The sequence below is a fragment of the Fusarium keratoplasticum genome, chromosome 10 (genome assembly GCF_025433545.1).
Source record: "Fusarium keratoplasticum isolate Fu6.1 chromosome 10, whole genome shotgun sequence".
NCBI classification, from domain to species: domain Eukaryota; kingdom Fungi; phylum Ascomycota; class Sordariomycetes; order Hypocreales; family Nectriaceae; genus Fusarium; species Fusarium keratoplasticum.
This window is the reverse complement of record NC_070538.1, coordinates 1,999,167-2,015,966: the sequence shown is the minus strand read 5'-3', so window position 1 is coordinate 2,015,966 and position 16,800 is coordinate 1,999,167. Positions and strand designations below refer to the sequence as shown.

Here is a 16,800-nt window from a genome sequence, read left to right as displayed (position 1 = left end):
GAGGTGCAGGTCGTGTCACAGGTTCGTGCTACTTGAGGGTCGTGAACTATCTGGGTTTTAGGGATAGGTTCGTGTGTTGGTGGAGATTTATGATAAGGGACGAGTAATTAAAGGGTTGGATGTATGTTGCGATATCATCTACATGTTGATAGACCTTGACATCTCCTGACATGGTCATTACGAACAGTAAGCGTAGACATACATATTAATCTCCAGCTGCTTTATCCTCTTCACGATGGTGATACACAGCCGGCCCGCACAAACACCACCCTCCCCTTTGTAACTCCAACAAAGAAACCTCTCCCAGGGAAAAAAAAACACTCGACGTTACCTCTTCCCACGAGATGCCCCCCCCCCTTTTGGAGGGCAAACTTCACGTCGTGCCTGTGCCTCGCAACTTGGACTCGAGAAAGCACTCGAGTATCTCTTTTGCACACAAGAACCGTTTGTTCGGTAACTATGCCCCTAGTCTGAGGTCATCGACAGTTTCGCAGCTGGCTGCCAGGTGTCGGCCACTCGAGGTGCATATCACCTTGCACTTTTTCCCTCTTCCCCTCTTCTCTGACCTGATTCTTCCTCTTTATTTCATTTCCTAGAGTCACACTCTTCCCCTCTCGTTCAGTGTCACCCTCATCCTCTCCACGGCGTTTATTGGCGTCACCAGCCAAGCCTCTCTACCTCCTTTCCCCCTTCAACTCTACTTCTTTTTCTTTTCACGATCAAGAATCCTTCAATCTCTTCACCTGCAGGTCATTCACCGCGACGAAGAACCTAGCGATGGCCTCCTCTCCTCCCCCTCACGGCATGATAGACGCCAACCGTGATCAAGGCGCACCCTCGTCGTCTCGCTTCTGCGGCGCCCGCAATCTTCTCAACAAGGTCGACGGCTACATCAGTTCTTCGCGCCTGGGCTACTTCTTTCGTCTCTCTGGAAGCGGACACGCAAGTAGCCCCTCCTCTCTCCTTGATTCTGGTCTAACCACCCTTCAGCCCGACGAGATCGCTGGGTCTACCTTTTTTCGAGAGATTCGCGCTGGTTTGACTACTTTTGCGACCATGGCATACATCATTGCCGTCAACGCATGTCCCCTTTCACCTACACATCTGATTCTAGCTAACGTTTGAAGGCGGCTCTTCTTTCTCAGACTGGCGGTACTTGCGTCTGCGACTTGACCGACAGACAGGCCTGTGACAAGATTGACGAATACGTCGCCTGCAAGGAAGGCAAGTCAATAGTAGAGTCTCAGAGAACATTACTAACAAAGAGTCAGATGTTCGACGAGACCTTGTCACCGCTACCGCCGCCGTCGCTGGAATGGCAAGCTTCATGTTTGGCCTCCTCACAAACCTCCCCGTTGCCATCGCGTACGTCTCCTCCTATCATCTCCTTCAGTCCCTTGTATACTAACCCCATCACAGCCCCGGAATGGGTCTCAACGCCTACTTCACCTTCCAGGTGGTCGGCTACAACGCCAGCGGCCCTATCCCCTACCGTCTCGCCCTCACCGCCGTCTTTGTCGAAGGTCTCATCTTTGTCTTCCTCGCCCTCACGGGTATGCGACAGTGGCTCGTCAAGCTTATACCCGCCACCATCAAGACTGCTACCGGTGTTGGTATCGGCTTTTTCCTCACCGAGATTGGTCTCTCGTACTCCGCAGGTATTGGTGCCATCACTGGTGGCTGGACAGCTACGCCGTTGGCTTTGGGTGGTTGTCCTATCGAGATGATTGATGAAGTGACGGGCATGTGTGCTGGGGGTCAAATGTCCAGCCCCAAGGTGAGTTGTTCCCTATATCCAAGCAATGTCAATACTGACAATACCAGCTCTGGGTCGCCGTCTTCTGCGGTGGCATCGTCACCGCGTTTCTCATGGCCTTCCGCATCAAGTATGCCCTCATCATCGGCATCGCCCTCGTCTCCATGCTCTCGTGGCCGTAAGTCTACTCCCCTATTGTCTTCCCCACACTCTAACCTCCATCAGCCGCAACACTCCTATCACCTACTTCCCTCACTCCTCCGAGGGCGACTCCCGCTTTGACTTTTTCAAGCAAATCGTCGTGTTCCACCCCATGGAAAAGACTCTCAACAAGCTCGACTGGGCCTTTGAAGCTCCGGCCTCGCAGTTCGCTCTCGCTCTGTTCACCTTCCTTTACGTCGACATCATCGATGCCACTGCGACTCTCTACTCGATGGTCCGTTTCTGCGGCGTCGTGAGGGACAGTGACGGCGACTTTCCTCGCTCCACCATCGCCTACTGCACTGATGCTGCCTTTATCTCTATTAGTGCCTTGTTTGGGAGTTCTCCTGTCACGGCCTTCATCGAGAGCGGTGCCGGCATCGCAGAGGGGGGGAGAACAGGACTGACTGCCATGGTCACCGGGCTTTGCTTCGTCGTCTCTGTGTTTCTCGCCCCCATCTTTGCGTCTGTTCCTCCATGGGCCACTGGCTGTACCCTCATCTTGGTAGGTTCCCTTCGTCTTGGGCTTCTGCCTAGAGCTAACTCTTCCCAGGTCGGCTGCATGATGATCCGTCAAATCACCCAGATCAACTGGCGATACATCGGCGACGTCCTCCCCTCGTTTGTCGTCATGACCTTTATCCCCTTCAGCTACAGCGTCGCCTACGGTCTCATCGCGCAAGCTCCCCCCTATCCTCCCTCTCAGGTCCCAGCTAACAATACTCTCAGCGGCGTCTTTGTCTACACCGTCCTCAATGGCCTCATTGCCCTCGTCGTCTGCCTCTCCCGCGGCCAGCTCGAGCCCCGCGAGTACGACCTCAAGGAGTACTGGACCTGGAAGGGATCCGGCCGTGCCCCCTGGTTCGTCCGCGCCATCCGCCGCCGTGTCAGCGATGATGACAGTGACGACGATGACGACGACGATGACGACCGTCAGAGCCGATCCGACATTGCCATGGACTACATCGACCGTCCTGGTCACAGCAGCTCCGAGACCGCCGTCTCCTCGGGCAAGGAAGAGACCGTCACCAAGGCTGGACGTCCCGCTTCTCCTCCTGGCCACTGGTTGAACTAGCTCCATGCTTGAATGTCCTTCGCATCTACCTATGTAAGCAGTCGTTTCAGGGGAGACTACATCTCATTTTGGCTTTGCGAGAGGCAGATTTTACTCTGCATAATGATGATATATACAAGCTGTTGAGCGGCTCGGAAGAAGGGGTCGTCATGTCAACGGAATAGAATCCACTCAGATAGAGAGACAGACGGCACACCAGAGAGGCAGAGAGAGCTAGATGAGATGAGGCGACTGGCGGGGTTTATAGATGCCGTGTAGTAATGTAACTGGTTTAGAAATGAGAAATCAAAATCATGTACGCCTTGTTGAATGCTTTGCTCAAGTGTCATGATCCATACAACTCCCTGTTTCTTCGCGTCTAAAAGGCACCGCGTCAGCCGTTAAAACATCCATCATGGACAAGTGGTATCAGAAAGCTCTAGCTTGCCCTTCACCGGCCGCGAGACATGGTATCTTAATCCTCATTGCCATCACTTAAACTCCCATATCAACATCACCGTCACCATCGCCACCTCCCCCTCCTCGGCCTCTCAAGGCTTGCTCAGCAGCTTTTCTTCTCTCCAAACTCTCCTTCACCCACTTCTCACAAGCCTCGTCACCTCCCTCGGCGATCTTGCCTCGCACAACCCCCTTGAGAACCTCGCCTGCAAAGCCCACAAAGTTGTGCCTCCGCAGCGCATTCTCAAATGCCCAGTCTCGCCGCTTGCGCTCTTCTCGTGCCAGCAGCTCCTCGTCGCCAAAGTCACGAGCGCGCTGTCGCAGATCCCGACACATGGCAAGGAGGTTGAAGCGGATCTCAGTAGCGTCGTAACGGGCAATACGGCGCTGTAGCACTTCGACCACGCGGCTGGCAAAGTTGTCCGACGTACAGGCACCGTGCGAGATGGGAGCCGGTTGAAGGCCGTCCAGTTCATACAGGGTGCCGTTGATGGGCGTATAGGCGATAAAGTGGAACGCGTCCTCGGCCTCGGCGCCCGTCTTGTCTGTCTCATCGGCAAAGGGACTGCTACGGGCGAAGCTGTTGTGCACCTCGCGAATAAGGTCCGAGTTACTGAGAGCTTCACCACGGAACTCGGGCGGCAGCACCATAGTAAACTCTCTAAACTCGCCCAGCTTCTCGCCAATCTCGACGTCGTCCGTCTTGTTGAGCAGCACACTCAGCAGCGCTTGCGTGGCGCACGCATTCTGGATCGTCTGGGCGGCGAAAAAGATGTTCTCTGAAGCCGAGTGGTCAAAGGAGCCGTCGCGGGGGCCCTCGGGTGTCGCATAGGGCTGGTCGGTCGGATACTTGAACAGGAAGATGACGCCGTAGACGGGCTGGAGGGTGAGGAGCTCGGAGGGGTCGAGTGTTAGGAGTTCCTCGAACTGAACGTCTTTGACGCCGAGATTTTCGATGAGCGAGGTGAAGACGCCCTAGAAGCTTGCAGTCAGCTCTAGCACACGTCTAGGAGATATATCTATGCCGTACCGCATCGGACTCAACTGCCAAGGTTCAAGTTAGCGCAAGGTTCAGCATAAGAGGCAAGGAAAGTACTGACTGGTGTTCCATCCACCACTCATGATTGCGACAGGCCTAGCGGTGACCAGTAATTCCAAGCCAGCGCTGGCAGATTCTGATGAGAAATTCCTTTGTAGGAAACTATATGCCGAAAAGAAAGGGATAGTATAGGCCCAGTCGCTCAACTTGCCTGTTGCGTGACAAATTGACACGAGGTTGACGAGGTGAATGACGAAAGTTGAAGCTCGGAGCAAAGACGGAGCTCGCAGCCACGTTCTGATATCATCCGCCACTTTGTCTACTGATAAGATAAGCCGCCCCTCGAGGCAGCAGCAACAACTACGACGACGACAGCTCTCAACAAGGAACAGGGGTTGACATGACAATGACAATGACAATGGAAGCAAGCTAAAATACCATGTATTCGATCTTGAACAAAGAGTTGATGCAGATGCACCGCTGGTAACTGTCTAAATACGCCCTGGACATGGCCACGCAGAGAGCACTAATAAGTCGACTCAACCCAGCTCGACCATCAACCCAAACAAAGCAAAGCTCGCATCTGATTGCGTCGCTTCTGGTTAATCAATACAAGGGCCTGCGCCCAGCTTCCTTCTGAGGAAAGCGTCTTGCAAATGAAGAAGAATAAAAATAATACTGTACCCCTTGAAGAATATTGCCCCAAGATGAGAAACACCCCCAACTCCCTGACCCTTCCATCCTTTCGACGCTTGCCGTGGCAAAGCTGCCCATGCTAAACTTTTCCGCTCATACCAACATCATCTCGCTTGAATCCATCCATACCTACCTACGCGTCGCATCGCATCGCATCGCATTCATCCATATTCATTCCCCTTTTACCATATCCTCCTCCCAAGACCAAAGCGGAACACGCCCGGTACCTAGACCGCGACAAGCTGTTCAACCACTGGTTCGTTCGCCTCATTATTTTCCGGAACTCCTCGTTCTTCACGTATTTCATCACCTCCCTGCCCCTCTGCCTGTTCGCCACCTTGTCCCGTTCCCGTATCGGCATTTTCTCCTTGGGCTGATGCCTCCTCCTGGTTTTCGTTGTTTTCATTCTCCTGTGCTGCTGCTGCTTCCGCTGCTGCTGCCGCCGCCGCCGCCGCCGCTTCGGCCTCTCTACGTTCTCTCTCAGCTCGCGCTGCCGCCTCTAGGTTGGCAATGTGTCTCTCTGCAACACCCGGGGCAATACTGGCAAGAAACAAGAGACCGGCTCGCTCCAGCCGTCTCACCTGCGAGATAATCCAACTCTCTGGACCCTGATGCTGCGCCACTAGTCTTCTAGCCATGTCCTCTGGGTTTGGCTCTTGTCGAGCCCGGCCATTCTGGTCACCGCCTCTCTGTGGAGCTCCTTGCGGGTCTGCGCGTGGGCGCCTTGGTTGCTCCATGGGAATCAGATTCTCCAAATGCCGTCCCAGAGGTCGCCAAATATGATCCGGAATACCATTCAAAACACCTGTGCTGATAACAAAGATGAGCACTGCAATGGTAATGATGGTGAACCATCTCGACCAACTTGCAGTGGGAGAAGTGAAGAACCAGACAAATAGGGTGAGCCGGAACAGAAGCCACATCTGCGGCCAAAGCTGCATTAGCAGAGGTGGAAGCGCTGCTGCAGGAGGGTTGCCACGATGCATCAAGGGGGCCACAGCTGCCATTTGGTCCTGTTGAACTTGTGCCTGATTTTGGCCTTGGTCCTGGCGCGCTTGGTCCTGCTGAGGAGGAGGCACATATTGTTGTTGCTGCTGTTGTTGAAGCTGCGGCTGGGGTTGAGGCGGCACTTGAGGCTGGATTTGAGACAGTGGCTGTGGTGCCGCATGAGGACGCAGATGATGGTGATGATGGTGGTGGTGATGCCTTGCTCGCATCTGATTTTGAACATCGTGAATAGCACTAAGTGTAGAAGGGGTTCGAAGTTGCGGGAAACTCGCTTGACCTCGAAGCCGCGGAGTATAGTAAGTCTCAGCCCCCGCGTTGTTGAAGAGCAATGCTCGTGGTCCTTCAGGCGATGACAGGATGTATACTTCGGAACCTGGTCTTGACTGTGAGCTTCCAGGAGCCCCAGTGGTGAGTCGAGCAGCCGACTGGTCCGGAGTTCCTCTTCCGCTACCAGCCATTGAGCTGGGGGTAGGGTAAACTGGCGTGGTCACACCAGGTTGTGCCAAAGAGCGGTTGTAAAGAGAGGTGCTTGAAGCGCTGCGCTGCATTGCGCTCGTCATTGCCAGTGTTGCTTGATTGACATCGGCATTTCGAATGATGTTCTGAACATCTGCCGGAGTCATAGCTCCACCTGCATTGCCTTGTCCCGAGGTGCGAACGACAGTCTCAACTTGGTAAGTGTGTCCGTTGGGTCCTACATGCTCGCGGTATATGGTGTGACCTGGAGCAGGGCTCGCTCGACCGCTATTGTCGCCTGCAGGAGCATTCCCAGCTGCGGTGTCCCCAACGCCGCGCATGCCCATCTGAGCTCTGGTCCGCTGATTCTGATTCAATGCCCTCGCCATAGCTTCTCGCTGGATATTGTTCAACCACTGAGTCATGTTCTGGTGATGATGTTGAAAGGCCGCGGCTTGCTCGGGCGTGTGAGACGGTGACGGCGACGGCATGCGCGGCTGAGGAAACGGGTTTGAGGTCGGGGGCATCGAATGTCTCCAAGTGAAACCTGGCGCAGTCTGGTACCCAAAGGCATGGCCGTGGGCATGTTGAACATGCTGGCGGGGGACGTTTGTTGGGGGAGCGGAAGCAGCCGGGCTGGGGCCGCGAGCTGGAGCTGGAGCTGGAGCGGGAGCGGGAGCGGGAGCGGTGACGGGAGGCACTGTCGGAGTAGATGATTGACTATCTCGGGTATCCCTAATGACAAGATGAATGGTCTGTTGTTCGGGGGTACGGAGCTGCAAAGACGAGGTGCCAGTTAGCAAAAGTGTAGATGGGGGGCAATTGAAGTCCGGTATCGAAGCAACTTACCGCATCGGCACCGAAGATGTCCAACAAGGTATCTGACTCGCGAACAATAGCACGTCCACGATGAATGAGTCGCTGATGTTCGTCCGGAGGTCGCAAGGGCAGAGTCTGGCGAATCCTTTCCTTGAGTTGCTTAACGGTGGTGTTGGCAGCGATACCGGGGAACAGCAAAGGTCGATTCACGCCGACCGAAGGCGACACGACCTGCAGGTTGACGGTCTGGTCGTCTACTGAGGAGCCTGAAGAGGCATCATCCGGTCCCTCGTCGTTGGGACGAGCAGTGGGGGGCTTGGAAGCCATGATGGGCAAGCTGCGAGCATGCCACACCAGGCTATAGCTTCGGGGTTGGTAAGCACGGGGAGGAAGAGCTTCGGGGGCGAAGAGTTGAAGGATCAGGGATGACGAAGATGAAGCAAGGAGATGGATAATTCGGTTATCGAGAGTTGGGTGCTTGGAGTCCCCGCCCTTGCCGTGGCTGCGGCTGCGGCTACGTATGAAGGTGTTCGCGTCAAGCTTGGTTGAGAAAAAGCACCGACTTGTTGACTGACGTCGGGTCGCAGAGGTATCGTCTTACTAACACGGGTCGGGTCGCATGTCCAACAAATGGATCTGGAGACGGATACAAAAGCAATGGGGTATATTGGACAAGGGCGCGAAAAAGGAATGAGACGAAGCTGAAGCAAGTGCCAGAGACTCGATATATGCCCCTGGAGAGGCGATAAAATCGATGGGAGAAGGAAAGAGAGGTGAAAGATGTGATACTCCCCCCGTTCATCAACATGGACGGACGTCGGTGGTCAGGGTAGGTGGCCTTTTGGAGCCTTGTAATGGATGGAGCCAGTGCTGCCAACCTGCGACAGGCACAGTTGCGGTGTCGGTACGTACCTTTTTTTTCAGGTGTTCTTTCTGTCCTTCTGTGCAGTCGCTTCTGAGCTCTGGCCACCTTCCCGTTGATGGGGCGGGCTCATGATTGGCCCAGGCTGGGATCGGCCCCTGCGGTCCTGCCCGTTTGTGCTCGTCCCTTCCTTCCGTCTCCCGCTTGTCCCCAAAGTCCAGAGTCCAACGTTTGAGTGAGAGAGTGACAGAGCTCAACTCCTCCCTCGGGATATCGGCGCCTCTTGCATCCGAAGCTGCAGCCCGCCCACCCACGAGACAAAGCTGAGGGTGCGGCTAACGGCTGAACAGGAACAGCCTCAACTCAGCGTCATTGTCCTCTTGACGTCAATCCTGAGTCCATCTCATCTAGAAGAGGGCCTTTTATCCCCCCTATCAACCGCATCGCGCATTGCGCAATCAAAGCGTGCAATTAAAGAACGGGATCCGTCCGTTCGTTCGCCGCCGCCGCCATGGCACCAACCCTTGGGCCTGGCTCCTCCCAGGTCGGCAGTCACATGCTCCGCTGCTCGTTCTACGCGCGCTCTCGCTGCGCAAACTGCTTCTCACCGTCTGCCTCTCGACACATGTTTCTCAACTCGACGACAAGGTCGCGATGCCTGCCAAGGCCCTCACTATCCTCCATCCGCACCTTTGCCTCCAATTCGGGCAAGAGACCGAGATTTTCACAGCGCCTCGGCGAGGCCATGCGAAACACCAAAATCCAATGGTACCGGATCCCTGTCGGTCTGGGTATCGGATTTCTAGGCCTCGTCCAGTTCTATAAGGTCTCTTCTAGAGAGAAGGAGCGGCGAGAGATTGAGGATGGCCAGGAGAGCACCAAAGCCCCCAAGAGGCGGCCTAGAGTGCGTCCTGATGGTCCTTGGTACGCAATTCCCATCACCGCCCCTATCCCACCTCGATGCCCTCAATGCTAATTCGGCTCCAGGCAAGTCCAGGTCATGTCGACTCTGCCTCTCAAGGCTATCTCCAGGCTTTGGGGCAGGTTCAATGAATTGACCCTTCCCTATTATCTTCGAGTTCCCGGCTTCAAGCTTTATTCGCTCGTCTTTGGTGTAAAGTCGGTCTCCCATATCGGCCCATATCTTGCAAAACTTATACTGACGTGTACAGCCTCGACGAAGTTGCCGAACCCGACCTTCACGTATATCCCAACCTCGCATCCTTCTTCTACCGTCGTCTCAAGCCCGGTGCTCGTCCTCTCGACCCTAACCCCCACACCCTGCTCTGCCCGTCCGACGGAAAGGTTCTTCAATTTGGCCAAATCGAAGGCGGTGACATTGAGCAGGTCAAGGGTATGACCTATAGTATCGACGCTCTTCTTGGAAAGAACACACCTGCCCCCAGCATCTCGAGCCTGTCGTCTTCGTCGTCTTCGTCGTCTTCGGACGACGAACGAACACTCACCGAAATTTCGGACAGCGAAGAACTTGTGAAGCAGGATGAGGAGTTTGCCCAGGTCAATGGAATCGCGTACACACTGCCTGACCTTCTCTCTGGTGCCGGAAAGCAGGGCCCCTCAGACAAGGACCAGGCTATGCCCGCATCTCCTGGTGTTGAGTCCGAGGTTCGGGCTGAACTTGCCCTGGGTGAGCGGCCCTGGTACGATGTCCTCTCCCACGACAAGGCAACTTCTCTCTACTATGCAGTCATCTACTTGGCTCCCGGCGACTACCACCGATTCCACTCTCCCACCAACTGGGTTGTTGACCGACGTCGTCACTTTGCCGGAGAGCTGTACAGTGTGTCCCCTTATCTTCAGCGAACCCTCCCTGGTCTCTTCACTCTCAACGAACGTGTGGTGCTTCTGGGTCGGTGGCGCTGGGGTTTCTTCAGCTACGTCCCAGTTGGTGCAACCAATGTGGGTTCCATTGTCATCAACTTTGACAAGGAACTTCGGACAAACAGCCTGTTGACGGACACGGCGGCCGACCGGGCAGCTGAGGAGGCGGCCAAGCGTGGTGAACCCTATCTGGGCTTTGCTGAGGCAACTTACGAGGCAGCCAGTCCCGTTCTCCGAGGCCACGCACTTCGACGTGGTGAGGAGATGGGTGGTTTCCAATTAGGAAGCACGATTGTACTAGTATTTGAGGCACCAGCAGAAAAGACGGATGAGCACAAGGAGCGAAGAGGCTGGGCATGGGCTGTAGAGAAGGGACAGACGGTCAAGATGGGCCAAGCACTAGGACGAGTGATTGAGTGAGACATTGTATAAACAAAAGTAAAAGGCGGCACATGATGTCAGCATTGGATATCTAGAAATGTATAATTGTATTACAATTTGGTGCCAAGTCAATTGCTTATGTTGAATAAGTGCTTATGGTCGATGGGACTTGCGAGAGCTAGTTGGTAGCCGTCTAGTAAACAGCCAGTTAGCAAGCTCGATAGTAAGACAGATATATCGCACTTATGCACAGGTATAGTTCTTAATGGTTTATTCGTAAAGTCTAGACTATGCAATGCCGGCTCATTTCAAGCTTCTAGTAGTCTACCGCTAAATGCAATTCCAAAAACGCTTTCTCCCATGATTAATCATAGCTTCATGGCTCTCTGGTCCGGGCGTATTCAGGCACCAAAGACCTTGACACGCTCCTCGACAGGAGCATACTCCTTCTCACCAGCCTCGCCGGCCTTGGCGCCGAAGACGAGCTGGGCGTTGAGCTGCCAGGTGGCGGGCAGCTTCCAGGCCTCGGTGACCTTCTCGTCGATCAGGGGGTTGTAGTGCTGGAGGTTGGCGCCCAGACCCTCGGCCTCGAGGGCAGTCCAGAGGAGGTACTGCTGGATGGCGTTGGTCTGCTGGGCCCAGGGGGGGAAGCGGTCGGCGTAGATGGCGAACTTGGCCTGGAAGCTCTCCTGGACGGTGAGGTCGGTGAAGAAGAGGACGGTTCCGGCGGCGCCCTTGAAGCCGGCGATGCGGTTGGCGGTGGTCTCCCAGGCTTCAGGGGGGACGATGGCCTTGAGGGAGTCAGAGGTGATGTCCCAGAGCTTGTCGTGCTCGGCGCCGAAGAGGACGACGAGGCGGTTGGTCTGGGAGTTGAAGGCGGAGGGGGTCTGGAGGGTGGTCTCCTTGACAATCTCCTGGATGCGCTGGGCAGTCACGGGGAGGTCCTTGGAGAGGGCGTAGTAGGTGCGGCGGTTCTTGGCCAGCTGGAGGAGGAGGTCGGCGGAGAGCTTGGCAGCCATTGTGAAGGTTGGTTTGTGGTTTTGGAGTTGAAGGTGTAAGTAGTAGAAGCTTTGTAGAAGTTGAATGAGTCTGTCGAGAGAGAAAAGAGAAGCAATTCAAGAGGAAACACGTCGAATATATACCAATCTCTCCACCGACTCGTTCACCAACAAACCCCTCCTCCAGCCCCGCCAAATGTCACAACACATCAAGACCCTGACGGAATGTCGCAAAGCAAAGGACCCCCCACCTTGACTTTTTTGCAAAGACCTGACTAATGCAGGTCTCGGGAGAATTGCGAGCGTCGCGCGCGGTTACTCGGCCCTGGTTTGTCATGCTAGCGCGGGCATTGCCCGGAGTGTAGACAGGCTCCGTGCCTTACCGCCGCCGTGAAATTTGTGTCGACCGGCGATGAAGTGGGGCTCCCGGCCGCTTGTGTCAGGATTGATCAGCGAAAGAAATGCGGATGTTAAGTTCCGAATCAGGTTAGAGTTCCGGACGTTACCCTAGAGAAGAGAGCGAAATCTCGGAATTGCGGAAATAGATGGAAAGAACTGCTGCCATTCGACGGGTTATCCGTCTCGGATTAGTTGATCTGTGACAATTAATGTCTACGGCTTCAATAGTTGATACAGCGGTGTGTTGCTCTGTGGAATCTTTGCTGTATCTTGCATTATGCCTCCAACATCATTGCATCTGCAGTATCCCACCGTATCCCGTTCAAATGCCGACAGCACAAATCCAACCTCGCAACTCTGCACCCCAATGGCACGACCTATTTCATCTTTTGCCCCAACATGATACGATCCCAATGCACTACCCTATAATTCCCCTCAAAGACAAACCGGCTTCGCTACCAACAGCGCGCACGTGCTCTGCGCTACAAGTGGTGCCATGTCGATTACATGCCGCTGATTCAGAGCGGGTCGGCCCCACGGGAAGGTACGTACCCTCTTTTTTCTTACCCCTCCAGTTTCTGATGTATCGTGAAACCGCGCGCGGGAGCTCGCAATGATTGATAACAACGAGACGCTGATTATGTATGTGCCTCGCTCGCGTAAATCAACGTTACGTATTACAGGGCTGACCTGGCATGTGAGAGCTAGACCCGGAAACGGAAACGTCATGTCTTGTTTCGTTTCAGCTCTCCTGCGCGTCATTACCCCCGATCTGTGTGTGTGCCAAGTGTGATAATGCGGAGTGATTCCAAAGTGTCAGCGATGGAGCACGTACTTAGAAAGAGATGCAGAGGTGTGATTCCAAAGTGATATCCATATTAATGGATCTACAGCCTATTGCACATAGCCCGACTGTGCGGTGCCAATCAAATATCGTGAAATATTAATATCGAGTTGCTTGTACGGTGTAGTGGAATCTCTACCATCACCACCAAACTCAGCCAATCACACAACACGTCACAACGTTAAAGAGCCAATATTGTGAACAGATATATATCATTCAACTCAACTTCCCAGCCTGGACAGAGCAAGTCCTCAATGGTCATGGTCCGTCTCAAATCGCCGCTGGGGTATTTTCCATATAAGAAACCCGTCCACTTGCGAGGTGCCAATGGGCTTTTCCATCGCTCAACAGACATAAAAACAAACCCATATAAAATGCTTCATCCTCTCAACGCCTTGTTCCATGTTCCCAATGCTCCTCTCATCTCAAACAAATGCAAATGCTTATCCCTCTTGCTTGCGCCGCGGCCATCTAGAATGCGTCGGCTTATGTCCCTCCCCTCGTACAATGCTCATCCCCTCGCGTAGAAAACACCAGTTTTGTCCACCCGTCAATGTAACTTTTCGAGTTCCATTTGATCGTTTCGTCGTCGTCATTTCCATCCCGGAAGGCAGGCATCTACCATGTCTCGGCAATGTATCTGCCCTCCTCCTTCTTGAGTTGCCAGAACTTGTGAGCCTCGTCGCGCTCCAGGTTACCCTTCTCCATGGCGACGTCGCAGAGGGCCTCCTCAACACCCTCGCCCATACCCTTGCTGCTACCGCAAACAAAGATGCGTCCGTCGATGGAGTTGTTGATGATGTACCAGACGAGATCGGCCTGGTTTCGCACCTCCTCCTGCACATACTTGCCAGTGCCCACTCGGCTCTGCACAACGCGCTTGACCTCCTCCTCGTGGACACCCCACTCGCCGTTGTAGATCTCGTCCACGAGAGAGTCACGGATGCCCTGGAGGACCCAGACCTTGTTGGCGCAGTTGGCCTGCTTCAGACGACGCTGGACAAAGCCTCGGAAGGGAGCAATGCCAACACCAGCACCGATCAGCAGCATGGGGCCGTCAGAGTTGAACTGCTTGGCCAGGGGGTTCGCCATCAAACCCTTGAACATGGGGATGAAGACCTGGGGAGCCTTCTCACCGGCGGCCTGGGCTCGCATAAACTTGTGAGCCTGACGCTCAAAGAAGCCGGAGCCGACACCAGCACGGCAACCACGCCGCCAGTCCATAGAGTCGTGGACAGTGACGGCAATCTCAATCAGGCGACGCTGAGAGTGGTCACGAAGGGCGTATGACTCTGTGGGGTCATTGGACAGGGAGTAGAATCGGGGCATGAGCTGAGGCTGGACCGAGAGGAGTTCGTCCAGAGGAGGGTGAGAGCTGGGGAAGGCGTTGAGGATCTGGGAGAGGGTGACGTGGGGACCTCCGCGGAAGTCAGAGAAGATGCTAGCTCCCTCGTTCGAGCAGAGGTACATGAGGATCTTCTTCTCATTGGCAGCCGAGGCGTGCTCAGCAATGATACGGAGAAGCTCCTTGGTTGGGGCATATGACTGAATGTCTGTGGTCCAAGTGAGGAGCTCACGTCGGGTGGTGATGAGCTCACGAGCCTTCTCGTCACCCCAGACGGTAGGCCAGCGACCCTTGGTGGTCTTCATGAGAACGGGCTTGTCTCGCTGGAAGCGAGGAATCATGAGAGTGTCAAGGATCTCATCGACCGAGATCTCATCGTTGGGCGCCATGACACCAATGGCACCACCGACTCTGAAGTCGAAAATCTCTTCAGGAGGGTAGTCAGTGACGTCAAGGTCGAAGTGGTAGGTGCGCTTCTCAGCACCAGGCCCGGTCAACTCGCGAGTGTTGTGGATCTTGGCGGGGTAGACATGGTGAGGAGGATGAGGCTGAACGAACTGAGGAGGCTGAATTGTGGTGTCGACGGCCTCATAGCCAGGTCCGGGGGTGAGGAACTTGGTGTTGGGGGAGGAGGGCTCAGCGTCAGAGCCGAGGGAGATGGCCGAGTCTGTGGGAGAAGAGACTGGTCTGGGAATTGAGGTGAAAGAGACAGTCTTCTCAGGCATCTCAATGACGCCAGTCAGATGAGCGGGAATGTTCCCAAGTCGAAGTCCAAGAGACTTGTAGGCATCGTTGTCGGGAAGGGGAACGTCCTCATACTCGACGTTGGCCCTGTCACCCATGCAGCAGGCGCCGCCACAGCAGCGTCCCACAAACTCGGCCCTCGACTCTCCAGTGATTCGCTGGATGTCACGGGCGTTCTGGGCAATCAGGCGTGTAGATGCGCGACGGCGGCGCTCGAGGGGGATGACGGGCTCATCTTCTTGGTCATCGGATTCGTCCGAGTAGGTCAGGGAGGGAGCAATTGAGGGAGTGCCCTCGGTGATGGCCAGCTCGGCGGGGTTTGGTGCGGCGGGGTTGACGATGCCGTCAATGTGGATGGGAGAGGCGGCGGCAATCATGATGGGCCAGAGATGTGTGTTGGTCACACGGAGAAGGTGGTTGTTGAGCGAATTGAGGGTCGGGTGAAGGTATTGGTATGCCCGTCGAATTGGGAGGATCGTGGCGGTAGTTTTTCTTGGTAGAGGTGGGAATCGACGTCAGAACCTGAAGGGCATATCGCAGGGACCCAATTCAGCAAGGATGATGCTATACCCTGGATAGGATGGATGAAACTTCAAAAAACGAGTCAACGGAGAGAAGGACAGGAGACGCGATTGATAAGATCCTGTAGGCACGATAACAAGGTTTTGAAGGTTTGTGTGGGAAGGAGGAAGTGAAGGAAGGTTGGAGGGGGCAAAGACTCAAATAATACCTTAGCCCGGCCGATGGCGGGAGGTTATAAAAAATGGAAGGAACGCGCCCCCGATGCGGGTTGGGGATATTCGGCGGGGCTTCCTGGAGGGAGTGGTGTGTGCATCGGCCAAAGGGGGGTGTGGACCTATACGGGCGAGGATTTGCTGGAAGGGAAAAACGAAGGTATCTTTGCGGTAGCACTCCTGTGCCAGGATTCTTTTTTCCTTTTTCCCCGTCTATTCACTAATTAATTCTGGCATTAACACACGGGTAGGTGTGGAAAATATGCCAGGCAAGGCCTAGGGTCTACTCGTCCGGGTTCGTGTCTTGAGTTTCAATGCCTTGATTGTTTTTCCTGAACCTCGGCTGGCCGAACTCTGCAGTCGGAATCCCGAAGAATGCCCACTGGCTGCTTTGTAGCTACGACTAAGCTGTGAATAAGAACCCAAGCAGCACATGCAAGGATAGGGCTGCTGCTGCTGCTGCTGCTGCTTCTTCTTTTCTGCCAGGGAGAATGAGAAACCCGAATTCGAGGAGCAGGCGACGACACCCCCTCCCCTTGTCGACCGGCTTCAAACACGCATTCATGCGGAGTCATGTTCGCTCTGCTGCTTTTGCTTCCATGACTGACTGAGGAGCTCCTCCCCCTCTCCTCTCCATGGCCTGGCCTGGCCCCGGGGAGAAGGCCATTCGTCGCTCTTCTCCGCTCAGCTAAGCCGGGCCCCAGGTCCAGCCCCAAGCCCACCTCGAAACATTGGACCGAAGGGAGGTGGATGTGGACCCACGCACACACACGATTCGCGCAAATGCCCAACGGCTGGGATCGAGGATGGAAGCTGATGAGTGAAGGATGGGTAATTGATTGGGGATGCTGATGATGATTGAGAAAGGGGCGCGCGCGGTTGCTTGGGAATGTTTGGCCCTTCCCTTGGACACGCCTCCTGGGGTCCGTGTCCGAGACAGGAGCCTTGTTGGGTTGTCATTATCGCAATCTCGTTATCAATCAATGACTTAATCAATCGAATCAAATCAATCGTGGCACTTAATCAATCTATGCACGTGGACAAGGGAAGCCGCCTCTCGGTTTCTCCTTCCATTCTCCGGATAACCTCTGAGCTTCCCCCCCTCTCACAAGCAAACATTGTTGTCTTAGAGTTGTGCGCCAATGCATTGCTTGCTATCTGCT

At 54.7% G+C, this 16,800-nt stretch overlaps 6 protein-coding genes across 6 annotated transcripts; 2 read left to right on the top strand and 4 right to left on the bottom strand.

Moving 5' to 3' along the window:
* Positions 1-777: 777 nt before the first annotated feature.
* Positions 778-3,032, top strand: NCS57_01250000 (uncharacterized protein; the record flags this gene model as incomplete). The annotated part of the gene is made up of 7 exons (XM_053062173.1): positions 778-1,080; positions 1,128-1,224; positions 1,272-1,365; positions 1,420-1,777; positions 1,825-1,934; positions 1,982-2,462; positions 2,511-3,032. 7 exons carry the CDS (start codon positions 778-780, stop codon positions 3,030-3,032), a joined length of 1,965 nt encoding a protein of 654 aa, XP_052908701.1.
* Positions 3,033-3,506: 474 nt separating this feature from the next.
* Positions 3,507-4,754, bottom strand: NCS57_01249900 (Ubiquitin carboxyl-terminal hydrolase; the record flags this gene model as incomplete). Its single annotated transcript, XM_053062172.1, has 3 exons — positions 4,571-4,754; positions 4,501-4,514; positions 3,507-4,445 (listed from the first exon to the last, which is right to left on the bottom strand). Exons 1-3 carry the CDS (start codon positions 4,590-4,592, stop codon positions 3,507-3,509), a joined length of 975 nt encoding a protein of 324 aa, XP_052908700.1. The 5' UTR covers positions 4,593-4,754.
* Positions 4,755-5,432: 678 nt separating this feature from the next.
* Positions 5,433-7,815, bottom strand: NCS57_01249800 (uncharacterized protein; the record flags this gene model as incomplete). The annotated part of the gene is made up of 2 exons (XM_053062171.1): positions 5,433-7,445; positions 7,519-7,815. The coding sequence occupies 2 exons, from the start codon at positions 7,813-7,815 to the stop codon at positions 5,433-5,435; spliced, it is 2,310 nt and encodes a 769-aa protein (XP_052908699.1).
* A 1,046-nt stretch (positions 7,816-8,861) lies between these two features.
* Positions 8,862-10,612, top strand: NCS57_01249700 (Phosphatidylserine decarboxylase proenzyme 1, mitochondrial; the record flags this gene model as incomplete). The annotated part of the gene is made up of 3 exons (XM_053062170.1): positions 8,862-9,274; positions 9,338-9,469; positions 9,523-10,612. 3 exons carry the CDS (start codon positions 8,862-8,864, stop codon positions 10,610-10,612), a joined length of 1,635 nt encoding a protein of 544 aa, XP_052908698.1.
* Positions 10,613-10,974: 362 nt separating this feature from the next.
* NCS57_01249600 (Nitroreductase domain-containing protein) lies at positions 10,975-11,592 on the bottom strand (the record flags this gene model as incomplete). Its single annotated transcript, XM_053062169.1, has 1 exon — positions 10,975-11,592. The coding sequence occupies one exon, from the start codon at positions 11,590-11,592 to the stop codon at positions 10,975-10,977; it is 618 nt and encodes a 205-aa protein (XP_052908697.1).
* Positions 11,593-13,432: 1,840 nt separating this feature from the next.
* On the bottom strand, positions 13,433-15,280 carry NCS57_01249500 (FAD-binding FR-type domain-containing protein; the record flags this gene model as incomplete). Its single annotated transcript, XM_053062168.1, has 1 exon — positions 13,433-15,280. The coding sequence occupies one exon, from the start codon at positions 15,278-15,280 to the stop codon at positions 13,433-13,435; it is 1,848 nt and encodes a 615-aa protein (XP_052908696.1).
* Between the last annotated feature and the right edge of the window lie 1,520 nt (positions 15,281-16,800).